Genomic DNA, 12,142 nt, shown 5'->3' on the forward strand with positions numbered 1-12,142 from the left:
TGCCAACATGATAAGGCACTGGATAATTGCAAGTCCTTTTTCAGGGCGGCATGGCGGTGCAATGGTTAGCACTGCTGCCTCACAGTGCCACGGATCAAGGGGCTGTCTGTGTGGAGTCTGGGATGGGCATGGCAGTAAACCTCCGCACCCGTGTCCGCGTGGGTTTCCCCTGGATGCTCCAGTTTCCTCCTGCAGTCCAAAGATGTGCAGGTTCGGTTGATTTGTCATGCTAAATTGCCAAAATGTGTAGGTTAGGGGGCTTAGTGGGGTAAATACGTAGAGTTATGGGGATAGGGCCTGGATAAGATGCTCCCGGGAGAGTCAGTGCAAACTCGATGGACCAAATGGCCTCCTTTTGCACTGCAGGAATTCTGTGATTTAGCAATACATTATTGTAGGGAAACAGTATGGCATAATAAGTACAGATATTAGCACTACATTAATTAATATTTCATTAGATATCACTCTGAAGCAAACCAACAGGTTATCACGCAACTTTGAATGTAATTACATTTGCCAAAGTAAAACATAAACTACTCCTTTTCTTTCTTCTGTCATGTATAACGTGCACATGGATTTTGTAATTTAAAGATTCAACACTTCAAACAGTTTGAAAATGTTAGGACTGAACATCAGAACTGAGATGTGTTTGTCCTTAATACTTACTTCATGTAGATTGCCAAATCTGTGGCTAGAATGGCCTGCTCAATCATCTTCAAAGTCAGTTTGTACTCATCTAGAGAAAGGCCACTCAGAATTTGGTTCCCCTGGGGGAAAATAAAGTATGATTAGATACTCAATAAGCTGCCAAAAACTGCATCACAGTTACTTTAATTCTCCATCTAAGATGAATGATTCTCCTCATAGATTCAACACACATTCATTCATGAAATATTATTTTTTATTTATTTCTTGATTGGCAATGGTAATTTAGATAATGGGCTGGATTTTACACCTCTCCCTTCCTGCTGAGCATGTTTTTGCGAGGGTGTTGGGTGGCCAGCCCATCATCTTCCTACCTACCCCCGAGCTGATCCCCATTATAAGTCCAATGGACAGTGTAATGACTTTAGTCAGGCATTTGAGGTGGGCCTGTTGGAATATGAACTCCCTAATTAAGGGCCAAATTGTGGTGGCACGGTGGTTAGCACTGCTACCTCACAGCGCCAGGGACCCAAGTTCAACTCCCGGCTTGGCTCACTGTCTGTGTGGAGTCTGAACATTCTCCCCGTGTCTGCGTGGGTTTCCTCCGGGTGCTCCGGTTTCCTCCCACAGTCTGAAAAAACATGCTGGTTAGCTGCATTGACCTGAACAGGCGTTTAAGGGAATGTCACGGTAACTTCATTGCAGTGTTAATGTAAGTCTTACTTGTGACTGATAAATAAACTTGAAAAAACAAACTTTAAATTGATGGGTGATTCAGGGAGCCTCTTGCTTTGTCTCTAATCGGGTGTTAGGGACTCCGAGTGTAGACTGCAAACTGAAAGCAATTGTCAGATTTGTAAATAAAGGAATTTTGATGAAGGGACTTTTGCCTCTGAGGACTTATTACAGACAGGTTTCAAAGTCAGCAGTCTTAATGCAATATTTAAATGAATAGTTGAAGGTCAATCAGGCTTATTAGCAAGTCCATTGCCCAGTGTAATATGCTGCCTATGTCAAAATATGGTTGGTATGGCTAGGCAGGCACATAGGTGAGAGTGGGCAGATGCTTCAAGATGAAAATTGGCGATGGGTGGAGTGGGGTGCACCTCATTTGTGTGCATTGGGGGAAACACCCACCCTCAAGATGTCATCTCTTCCCTTCCTAGCCTGCTGCCCTCTCAAACCCATCCCTATGCTCTCAGATCTTCCCCCTACCCCACTCTAAAATTCCGGGGTTTACTGTTCTGAGGCAGCCATCGCTGTCCTTCACGCTCCCTCCTTCAGGGCAGCGCTGCTCGAGCTGCTATTCAATCAAATTGGAAGTCATACCCTCATCATGTTTAGCCCAACTCCAGAATATTATGGCTGCGGGGTAGGATTGTTAATGGCATATTGGCTGCCAGCTAATTTTCCTTCCTTGTAAAATGTAGCCTAATAACTCGGACGTAACAATTAATAATAATTCATGGACTCGATACTCGAGCACTAATTAAGGCGAGAGACAACAACTAGCAGACATGTGATACTATCATTTACTCATCAAATGGAAACAGCATATCATGAATATCACCACGTGCAGTGGCACAGTCGTTAGCATTGCTGCCTCACAGTGTCAGAGACACATATTTGATTTCCGGCTTGGGTCACTGTTTCCTTCCACAATCCAAAAGATGTGCTAAGTAGATACATTGGCCATGCTAAATTCTCCCTCAGTGTACCCAAACAGGTGCCAGTATGTGGTGACTAGGGGATTTTCACAGTAACTTCATTGCAGTGTTAATGTAAGCCTACTTGTGACTAATAAATAAACTGAAAAAAAACTAATTCAAACCTACAATTTGTTATTCTGGATAAGCAACTATGTTGCTGCATTGGCCAAGTTTAACAAATTCTAGTTAACCAAATATTTTTCTTGAACTACAACCAGATGGAAGCATTTTGGAAGATGCTGAAAATTCATACTGTGCTGATCGACAATGCTAAATTGTCAGATTCACCAAGATCTCATAAGTACATTTCCAAGTCAACTTCACACAAAATTGAGGTGACTGTCAAGTATTGATAAGTACATAGGAACAAAACAAATGGGGACAAGTGTAGGATTTAAGATTCAAATTAAAAATTATGTTGTTCTTTCACTATTTTTCTCATAGATTCAGTAAGGCTCACGATGTCAGCATCACTTAAAAAGTATTTAGGACCTGTATTCAAAATTATTACATCAATTGACAATGATTTCTGTCAATTGTGAGTACAAGTTGTATTCACTTTTTATTTCCTCTGCACAATATCTTTTTAACACCCTGACCCGGAAGGGATCTTGTAATTGTGCAAACATTATTTGGAAAAGTTGCACTTCCCAATTTAGACATACATTCTAAAACAATATCTATACATTCTCTTAATATTCAAAGCTTTATTCATTGTAGGGAATGAAATCATTTTATAATGTGAATTTTTATCCAGGTAACTTTGTATAAACATGTTTTAACCAATTTTATAATGTACAAGGCCTCCAAATATGGCAATTCACTTAGAAAGCAAAATATTCTTCTGGCTTGGGGCAGCATGATAGCACAGTGGTTAGCACTGCTGCCTCACAGCACCAGGAGCCCGGATTCAATTCCGGCCTCAAGTGACTGTCTGCGCAGAGACTACATATTCTCTTCGTGTCTGTGCGGGTTTCCTCCTGGTGCTCCAGTTTCCTCCCACAGTCCAATGAAATGCAGGTTAGGTGGACTGGCCATGTTAAATTGTCCCTTAGTGTCAGGGGGATTAGCAGGGTAAATATGAAGTGTTATGGGAATAGGGTCTGGATGAGATTGTGGTCGGTGCAGACTCGATGGGCCAAATAGCCTCCTTCTGCATGTAGGGATTCTATGAAAAATTGAGGATTTTCAGAAACTCAAAAAACAAAGCAATAGCTACAGAATGTAGACAAATTCTGAAAATAAAGCACTGACCCTATTGAACCATTTGAGTAATAACATTATTAATCTGCATGAAATGCCAAAGCAGTTAATCACTTACAGGGGTGTTGAGGATCATGACACACTGATCAAAATGATGGTGTTCCATCATGGAGTGGCAGTACAGCTGAGCAAGGGGATGCTCACTCCTGTACAACATCAATCAAACAGAAGATCAGATTAATAGTCTTACTAAACTTTTAAAAACACAAAGTTAGATCACTACAAACTGTAATATACTAAATTGCCTCTTTCCATACTCACGAGGGAGGATTTTGCCTCCTCCATTTTCGAGGGGGGTAGTGGTGGGAACGGCAGAGTAGGCAAAGAATGGAGCAGGAGATTCAAAGCGGCTTTTATGCCGGCAGGATTTCCCTATTTAATTTTTCCCTTCCTCCCCATCCCCATCTCCACCAGAGACTTAGGGTGCAACCTTACAGGCCATTCACACCCCACTATAAGCAAAGACGGAGAATTTGGCGTTCAGCCAAATCTCTGATCCCTGCAGCAAGGACCAAAAAATCCTGCTGGCATGAAGGGCTAGAAGATTCAGCCCTTATCATTTACATCTGATTCCCAGTGCAGATCAGGCATTTACCTTCGACTGTCTCCCCATGTTGTACTCTCCATTCATATCAGTACGAGGAACAGCCTGGCACAAATCACAATAGGCCCCACAATGTGCATCTGGTGGACAGAACCTACCAGAGGCACACAGATGAATACACAGATGTACACTGGCACTGCCTTGACACTGCCCCTGGCGAGACTTCCGTTTCCAGGGGGTCCTTTTTTTTACCCCCCTTCCCATTTGGGTTGCCTTTTAAAATGATCTTTTGAGATCATTTTGAGAGCCAATGTTTCTGATGGGGAAGGCTCATTCAGAGCCCACCCCACCAGTGTGATGCCATGGGATCCGCCTGCCTCCTGGCTTTTATGTCCAAGAATATGGCAGATAAAGCTGACAGTGCAGCCAAGGGGCTACACCCTGCTTTTCCCGTCAGAGCTGACACTTAAAAGTCAGGAAATTCTGTAGTCGTGTTTCAGAGTTGAAGCAGGCCTGGTGAACCGGACACTAGCCATCACCAATAGCAACGGTGTGCTGGGGAAGGTAAAAAAACAAAACTGCAGATTGAATATTGGAACTGGAAGATTGAGAAGCAAAGGCACCAACTAACAGCTGGGGGATTTTGAGTTAAATATTGTTATATATAGTTCGCATATATAATTACACATGAGCTTTACACACCCTACAGCTCAGTGGTAGCACTCATACCTCAAAGTTTTGGGTTCAAATCCCACTCCAAAGATTTAAGCAGCTAAGCTAAGCTGACTCTCCAGTCCAAGAGGGAGTGCTGCACAGTCAAAGATGCCACTGTACTGATAAGATGCTACCCTCTCAGGTGGACATGAACATGTTTGGCACTATCCAGAAAAATACAAGGGCATTCTCCAGGCATCCTGACAATATATATCCCTCTGTTAACAGCTAATACAGATTATTTGTTCATTTACTGCATTACTTTTTTGGGATCTTGCCGTTCATGTGTAAATTAGTTGCTGTGTTTTGCAAGTTATGTTGGTGAATGCACTTCAAAAGAACATCTGTGGCTGTAAAACACTTTGGGACTGAGATCATGAAAGGTGTGATGCTAAAACATTTTTCTTTTCTTTCTAAAACAAACTCCTGGGTACAATATACAGGATTTGCAAGCAGGTGTGAAAGGAAAAGTGACCTTTTCAGTGGGTGCAGAAAGTGTACACAATACTTGAAAGGCTCATTATATTGATCAATATACAATCACACTTTATTTTTCCTGTAATCATTTGACATTTTCACTTGTAAACTGCACAACAATTTATCCTTTCATGCGGAGGTCATGCGTGGCAGGTTGGATGGAATACATCAACCATTAAAGTTCATAATATTTACCTGGAGGAAACAAATAAATCCAAAACAAAACACCAATGAAGCTATACTGCATACAGCAACAAGAACAATGACTTGTTTGTATAAAAGATCTTTAATATAGCAAGACATTCAAGATGCTTCACTAGAACTTATTAAACACAAAGAAACAAAGTAGGATAGACAGCCAAATGCTTGATCAAAAGAGGTAAGAATATCTTAAAAGAAGAGTGAGAGAGATAAAGGGATGGGGAGAGTCAAGTAAGGAATTCCAGAGCTTCAGGCTAGACAGCTGAAAGTGACTGCCATTGGTCAGACAATGAAAATTGAGGATGCTCAAAAGACCAAACATGGAGAAGTGCAGAGATCTTGGAGGAAGTCAAAGAGATAGGCAGTAGCGAGGCCACAGAGCTATTTGAAAACCTATCTGAGGGAAAGTAGATTGGAGCACCAACCCACCACAGTACAATACCTGTAAGAAATTATATTCACCACCTGTAATATATTATATTCACAACTTTGAAAAGGCCCATACCTCTTTATGAAAGCATTGTTCACACCCCTGTGGTCCAGATCGTGGCTCAGGGTTGCTATTATAAGAGCTAAAGTCTCCAGGTCAGTTAACTTGCTCTGTAACAACAGAAGAAAACAAGGGAACTTTTAAATTCTCAGCATTCAAGTTATTTAACAGGAAGATGCATTAAGAAGCAGATGCTGGAAGTCATTCTACAGCTGACCCTGACCTGGGAAAGAGTGAAGAATGGCACAACATGGGACAGAATGAGCTCTGAGATTTTCCAACATTGTGCTAGAAGCCTTGGTGGAGAAGGTGCAAAGGAGGAGAGATATGCTCCATCCATAGGGGGCAGAAGGCCCTGCAGACTAAGAAGCAGTGGAAGCATATGGTTTTGATGGTCAATACAACATATCAAAACCCTTGAACCTGGATTTAGTGCCAGGAAAGTTCGATGACCTCACCCAAGTATCTTTGACTATCACTTCACAACCAGCCCCACACAATGCTCAATACACCACTCCCAGCCCCTCAAATAATCTCCATCAATCATGACTCATATCTCACATTCATAGCTTCACCTCAACCTCACATTTTTAACATTCCTGCAAGCATCACACCCATATCTCATGGGCTTTTCTAGTTATTCAACCATGACAGCCACACTGTCCAAATCAACTGCACCACAGTAACTGACACTTTCTCCTGACTTGCAGGAGGACAATGGAATGGAGGTTGATGGAGAGGAGTATTATACAACCCTTAGTATGAGGCCCTTCATATAATAAGTAAACTAAGTTAAGGTAATTATAAAGTGCCTCATATATAGTGAAAATTCACAATGTGCCTGGAACAAAATATGTGATGGTATAAACTGTATAACCACAAATTAAACAAGTATTATAAACTTAAACTGTATTTTCTATATATATGTATTGGGCGCCTTGGCCAACTTCGTTCTGAATGCAGCATGATAGGAAACAATGGTAGACAGGCCGAATTCTTTTAATACAGTGGAACACAGAAAGGCAGCTTCTGCTATCTGTTTTTGGGTACACAAAAACATGTCTAATCATAGGCCTGCTATTTAAGGGAGTAAATTCATTCACGGGTAGCGAGGCTGGAATAGTCTCTCAAACAGATAAATGAGGCCCAGTTCTAACAAAAGAGTGACTCCTTTCACCAGTTAAAAATCACAGATGTTAACTATAGCTTAGACAGTGGTAATGATGTGGGTTAGGTTTCCTAGGTACAGGGGAAGGAACCTACATGAGCAAAAAGCTAATTATTTCCTATTTCTGTTGACAAGTGGAATGTTATTGGCTAAGGTAATAAAATGTAATATTGTAATTGGGCCTTCCAGTCTGATTGACAAGACTGGGTGGGATAGTGAAATGTTCAGAATAATATAATAGTTTTACCTTGCAATATTTGCTCAGACAGGAAAGTTAATTCTCACTGACTGTGTCTTTCTCTTGATGCATGCATGAACAAATTTTTTTTTCATTCTTTAACTGTGTACAGTCTTTCGCAGTCTATGTATTGGGTAAGCGAGGTCAACAAATACAGGGTCCCCCAGTGGGAACATCTTGGAAAATTCCTCTTACAGAAGCCAGAAGGTACTGATTAGCAGGGTAGGAGGCATGGCATAAACCAATTAAATACAACCTTTTATCAATAACTTGACTCCACATTCTGTCCTTCAATGGTTGCTTCTTGGAATCCCATCCACCAGGATAAATGCAGATACTGTAATTATAACTATATAAGTCAAGAAACAAAATCTGAAATTTAATTGGGGATAGGACTATGTTTGCAACCTCTCATCAATATAACCTTATTCTCAAACACTGATCTACAATCAGCCTTGCCTTCCTGTGTGGAACTCCATGGGTGATCAACTAGTAATATATAAAAATCCTGCTGTCTGTAATGCAGTAATAGCTTGTAGATTTCCATCAATGGGAAATACAGATAATTCTCAGTATCCTTACTTGTCCGATTCTTTATTTCAATTGTATTAAATTTCAACAGAACGAAATTGTTCTCATTTTTGGGAGGGTCAGAAGTCTCAAGTGACTGGAAAAAGCATCACCGCACAACAAATCATGATGTGAAAACAAGTCAAAAACCTTTCTCTGAGCCAGAGACTGGGATCTGGAATGCACTGCCTGGGAGTGTGGTGAAGACAGATTCAATCGTGGCTTTCAAAATGGAATTAGATAAGCTCCTGAACAGAAAAATAAATGCAGGATTAAGGGAAAAGGGGAGGAAAGTGAGACCAAAATTGCTGTTCTGTAGAGCCCATGTGACCCTGATGGTTTGAATGCTTCATTTGATGCTGTAGCCATTCTATGGTTCGATTCTTTGGCTGGGATTTTCCGGCCCCAATTGTGGTGGGCCTCACCATGGTAGATTTGGTGGGACTGGACAATCCTGGTGACAGTCGGGACTGGAAAATCCTACTCTTTAATTCTAGATTGAAAATCAGGAAGGTGCCCTACAGGGTGGGATGAATTCTCCAGTTCTGCCCACCACGGGAACCATAATGGGCAAGGGGTGGATCATGGAAAGATCTGTTGATCTCCAGCAGGATTTCCCAGTTTCGGGGTGAGTGGGGTCAGAAAATCCTGCCCAGTAGGTCTTATCTCCAAAGTTGAAAATCCATCCATATTTCCCCCAGCTCATGAGCGAGGCCCTGAGAGTTTCACTCTGAATAAGCTTTAGAGGTGGGTTGACTGGTTCATGCGATGGGTTAACAACCTGTCCATTCAACTCCAGGGTCAGAATTTGAAACTAACATGACGGGATGAACGCTTCCTTTCCTTAATAAAACACATTTGGAAAGTTTCAAGTTAGTAATGATTGTAAACCCACTTGTCAGCATTCTTTATAATTTGTCACTAAACTGCCCTATTGTCAGTAATGAACAACATGCCAGGTGTGAGAAAGGGAATGTTACACTGGCACAACAGAAGGTGAATTTCTGTGCCTAGCAAAAATGGTTGGCTCTATAGAGGGAAAATCCTCTTCGTAATGTGCCTGACATGAGAATTCTGATGGTGGTCAAAGTTTACAAATTAACATACTCAAAGCATAGCTTCAAACACTGTCATCACTGCTCTGAGAAAATTAAACCAATTCATTTTTCATCTCATTCAATTCCTAGCACTGGACATTTCCCCCTTAAAAACTTACTTTCATACAATTTAAAAAAAAACTAAAATGAACAAAGCAATTCATGTATCTAAATTGTGGACGCAAATAACAAAGTGTTTCAAGTATGGGATTCAAATTCATGTTCATTGTCCGAATTTAGAAAATTCTAGCATTAATTATCCATTTCTGGTGGTTCTATCAGAAATATTGATTTCATTTATTATAGTCACAAGTATTAGTGTGTAGTCATTACACAGACAAAGCATATTGTTCATAGAGCACATACGGAAGGAGAGTGCAGAATGTAGTGTTACAGTCATAGCTAGGGTGTGGAGAAGGATCAACTTAATATGAGGTAGGACTGCAGATATTCAATTGTGCAACTGATGGCAGTTACAGAATCGTGGTTAATGCATTACAAAGAGTGGGGTATTTAATTAATAATTGGTGACAAATAAAGAATATTTAAAAGTAAAATGAGAAGCGACAAACCTGAATCCTGCCAGATTTCAGCACAGCAAACATGCATTGAGCTGTATTGAATGCATGCCTCCAATTGTGATATGCTACATGTCTTCGATAATTTTTTTTAACACTTAAAATCCAATGGCAAAGGACCTATGAGGGTAAAAAAAACAATCATTTATGCAAATTTAAAACCATTTTTTAACTCCTTTTTTAAAGTTACAAAGCCAATGTTCAGAATGGACCAGGTGACACGGTGGCTCAGTGGTTTGTATTGCTGTCACACAGTGTCAGGGTCCCAGGTTCAATTCCAGCCTCCAGTCACTGTCTGTGCGGAGTTTGCACATTCCCCCATGTCCGTGTGGGTTTCCCCTGGGTGTTCTGGTTTCCTCCCACAGCACCAGGCTTTCTCCTGGTGCTCCAGTTTCCTCCCACAGTCCAAAGATGTGCAGGTTAGGTTGACTGGCCATGCTAATTGACCCTAGTGTCAGGGAATTAGCAGGGTAAATACATGGGGTTATGGGAATAGGGCCTGGGTGGGATTGTGGCCAGTACCGACTTGATGGGCCAAATGGCCTCCTTCTGTACTGTATGGATTCTATGACTAAATTCAAATAAGAAGGTAGTAATAGTTTGCATGTTTCCCCATCTTAACACATAGTTAGTAAGGCACATATATTTGTAGTAATAAAGGTTACACCGATGTAGCTTAAGTTTATAGAATTGATCATTTGCTTTAGTTGCGGCTGCCACAAACTATGCTATACCTCATATTTCATCTGGAAATTCTGTAGAAAATTCAGATCAATGAACATTCGGATTGCAGCCAGCGTCGTTTCCATTTCAGACAATTCAAAATCACTGAAGCTAAAATCCAGCAGTTTAAGTGAATGAGCAGACGGGATTGTCATGGCCTGAAAAAGAAAACAACATTTATAAGAGCAAACATGACAAAAATGCTAACGATGAATGGTTATACATTTACTGGACCCTTGACACAAAAGAGACATCTTAGGATGAAGGCAGGGAAATTTTATTGGTTGGGTGTGTAGATCAAAATGGCAGGAATTGGAAAGCCTAACTCAATCTGTCTCCAACATGCCCACTCTGGTTTTAATGGTGATGAGTTTGGATATGCACAAGTGACCCATACAGTGCAGAAGGGGCCATTTGGCCCATCGAGTCTGCCCCAACTCTCCAACAGAACATCTTATCCAGGCCTTATCCCTGTAACCCCATATATTAACCAATTTTCCTAACCTACATATCTTTGGACACTAATCCACCTCACCTACACACCTTTGGACACTAAGGGACAATTTAGCACAACCAATCCACCTAACTGATACATCTTTGAACTGCAGGAGGAAACCGGAGCACCTGGAGGAAACCCATGTAGACATGGGGAGAACGTGCAAACTCCATATTTGGTCTTCCTGCCCTCTCCTTTTCCTGCCCCTCCTTCCGTCACTTGAAATCTCTTACATTTCTATCTTCCTTCTGTTCTGATGAAAGGTTGCCTTGACCTGAAACATTGGCCCTGATTTCACTGGCATGACTGTCCTGAAATCAGGGCGGACGAGGCTCGCAGAACGGCATTCCCCATTGGCCTCCGGTGCAATCCTAAGAGCCTCAGGTGGCCGTGCCGGTAAAGCCGGGGCCATTGTGTGGAACTTACCCATCACACCCGCTGTGGGAATTGTAGCCAGTGGGACTGAAAATGAGGCAGACCATTTAACAGTCTATTGATGTTGAGTGGGAATTTCTGGTCTTGGGGTGTGTGTGGCCAGAAAATCCCATTAACTCCAAAATCCCATTAAATCCAAAAGTCCATTAACTCTGTTTCTCTCCACACAGATGTTGCCTGATCTGCTGAGGATTTCCAGGACTTTATTGCTACTTATTGTCATACATTCTTTCAGGTTAATTCAGCCTACTCAACTGCACTCTGTACTTAGCATGCCTTCACTGGCAAGTTTCAAGAAACGTAAGAAATCCATTGACCTGGCACATTCAGAAGTGTGTTAAAAATTACCATATGTTAATTGTAACCCTCATCTTCCAAGGGGGTCACACATAGTTCATAATACACTGGAATAAAACTCAGAAGTCAAGGGTGGGGTTATCGATGTGCTATAAATCTTCCCAGTTATTACCTCTGAAATACACCCTGATCGGCATGGTGACACAGTGGTTAGCACTGCTGCATCATAGCGCTAGACAGCTGGATTCAATTCCAGCCTCGGGCCACAATCTGTGTGGAAATTGCACGTTCTCCCCATGTCTGCATGGGTTTTCTCTGGGTGCTCTAGCTTCCTCCCACAGTCCAAAGATATGAGGGTTAGGTTGACCCTACTGTCAAGGGATTAGCAGGGTAAATATGTGGAGCTACAGGAATAGGGCCTGGACGGGATTGAGGTCGGTGCAGACTCGATGGGTCAAATGGCTTTCTTCTGCACAGTAGTGATTCAATGATCCAAG

The 12,142-nt window shown here is 41.6% G+C and overlaps 1 protein-coding gene across 2 annotated transcripts in view; it reads right to left on the reverse strand.

Moving 5' to 3' along the window:
• pde5ab (phosphodiesterase 5A, cGMP-specific, b) overlaps nucleotides 1-12,142 on the reverse strand; it is a 108,019-nt gene that overhangs the window by 14,640 nt on the left and 81,237 nt on the right. For both annotated transcript variants that reach the window (XM_080191359.1, XM_080191350.1), the window contains exons 12-16: nucleotides 10,429-10,575; nucleotides 9,689-9,814; nucleotides 6,059-6,153; nucleotides 3,676-3,763; nucleotides 667-767 (exon numbers count right to left, since the gene is read on the reverse strand). In XM_080191359.1, the coding sequence (XP_080047485.1) occupies nucleotides 667-767; nucleotides 3,676-3,763; nucleotides 6,059-6,153; nucleotides 9,689-9,814; nucleotides 10,429-10,575 (557 nt within the window). The remainder of the gene's footprint in view (nucleotides 1-666; nucleotides 768-3,675; nucleotides 3,764-6,058; nucleotides 6,154-9,688; nucleotides 9,815-10,428; nucleotides 10,576-12,142) is intronic.

This window comes from Carcharhinus amblyrhynchos, chromosome 1, assembly GCF_965287045.1.
Source record: "Carcharhinus amblyrhynchos chromosome 1, sCarAmb.v2.hapA, whole genome shotgun sequence".
Taxonomy (NCBI): domain Eukaryota; kingdom Metazoa; phylum Chordata; class Chondrichthyes; order Carcharhiniformes; family Carcharhinidae; genus Carcharhinus; species Carcharhinus amblyrhynchos.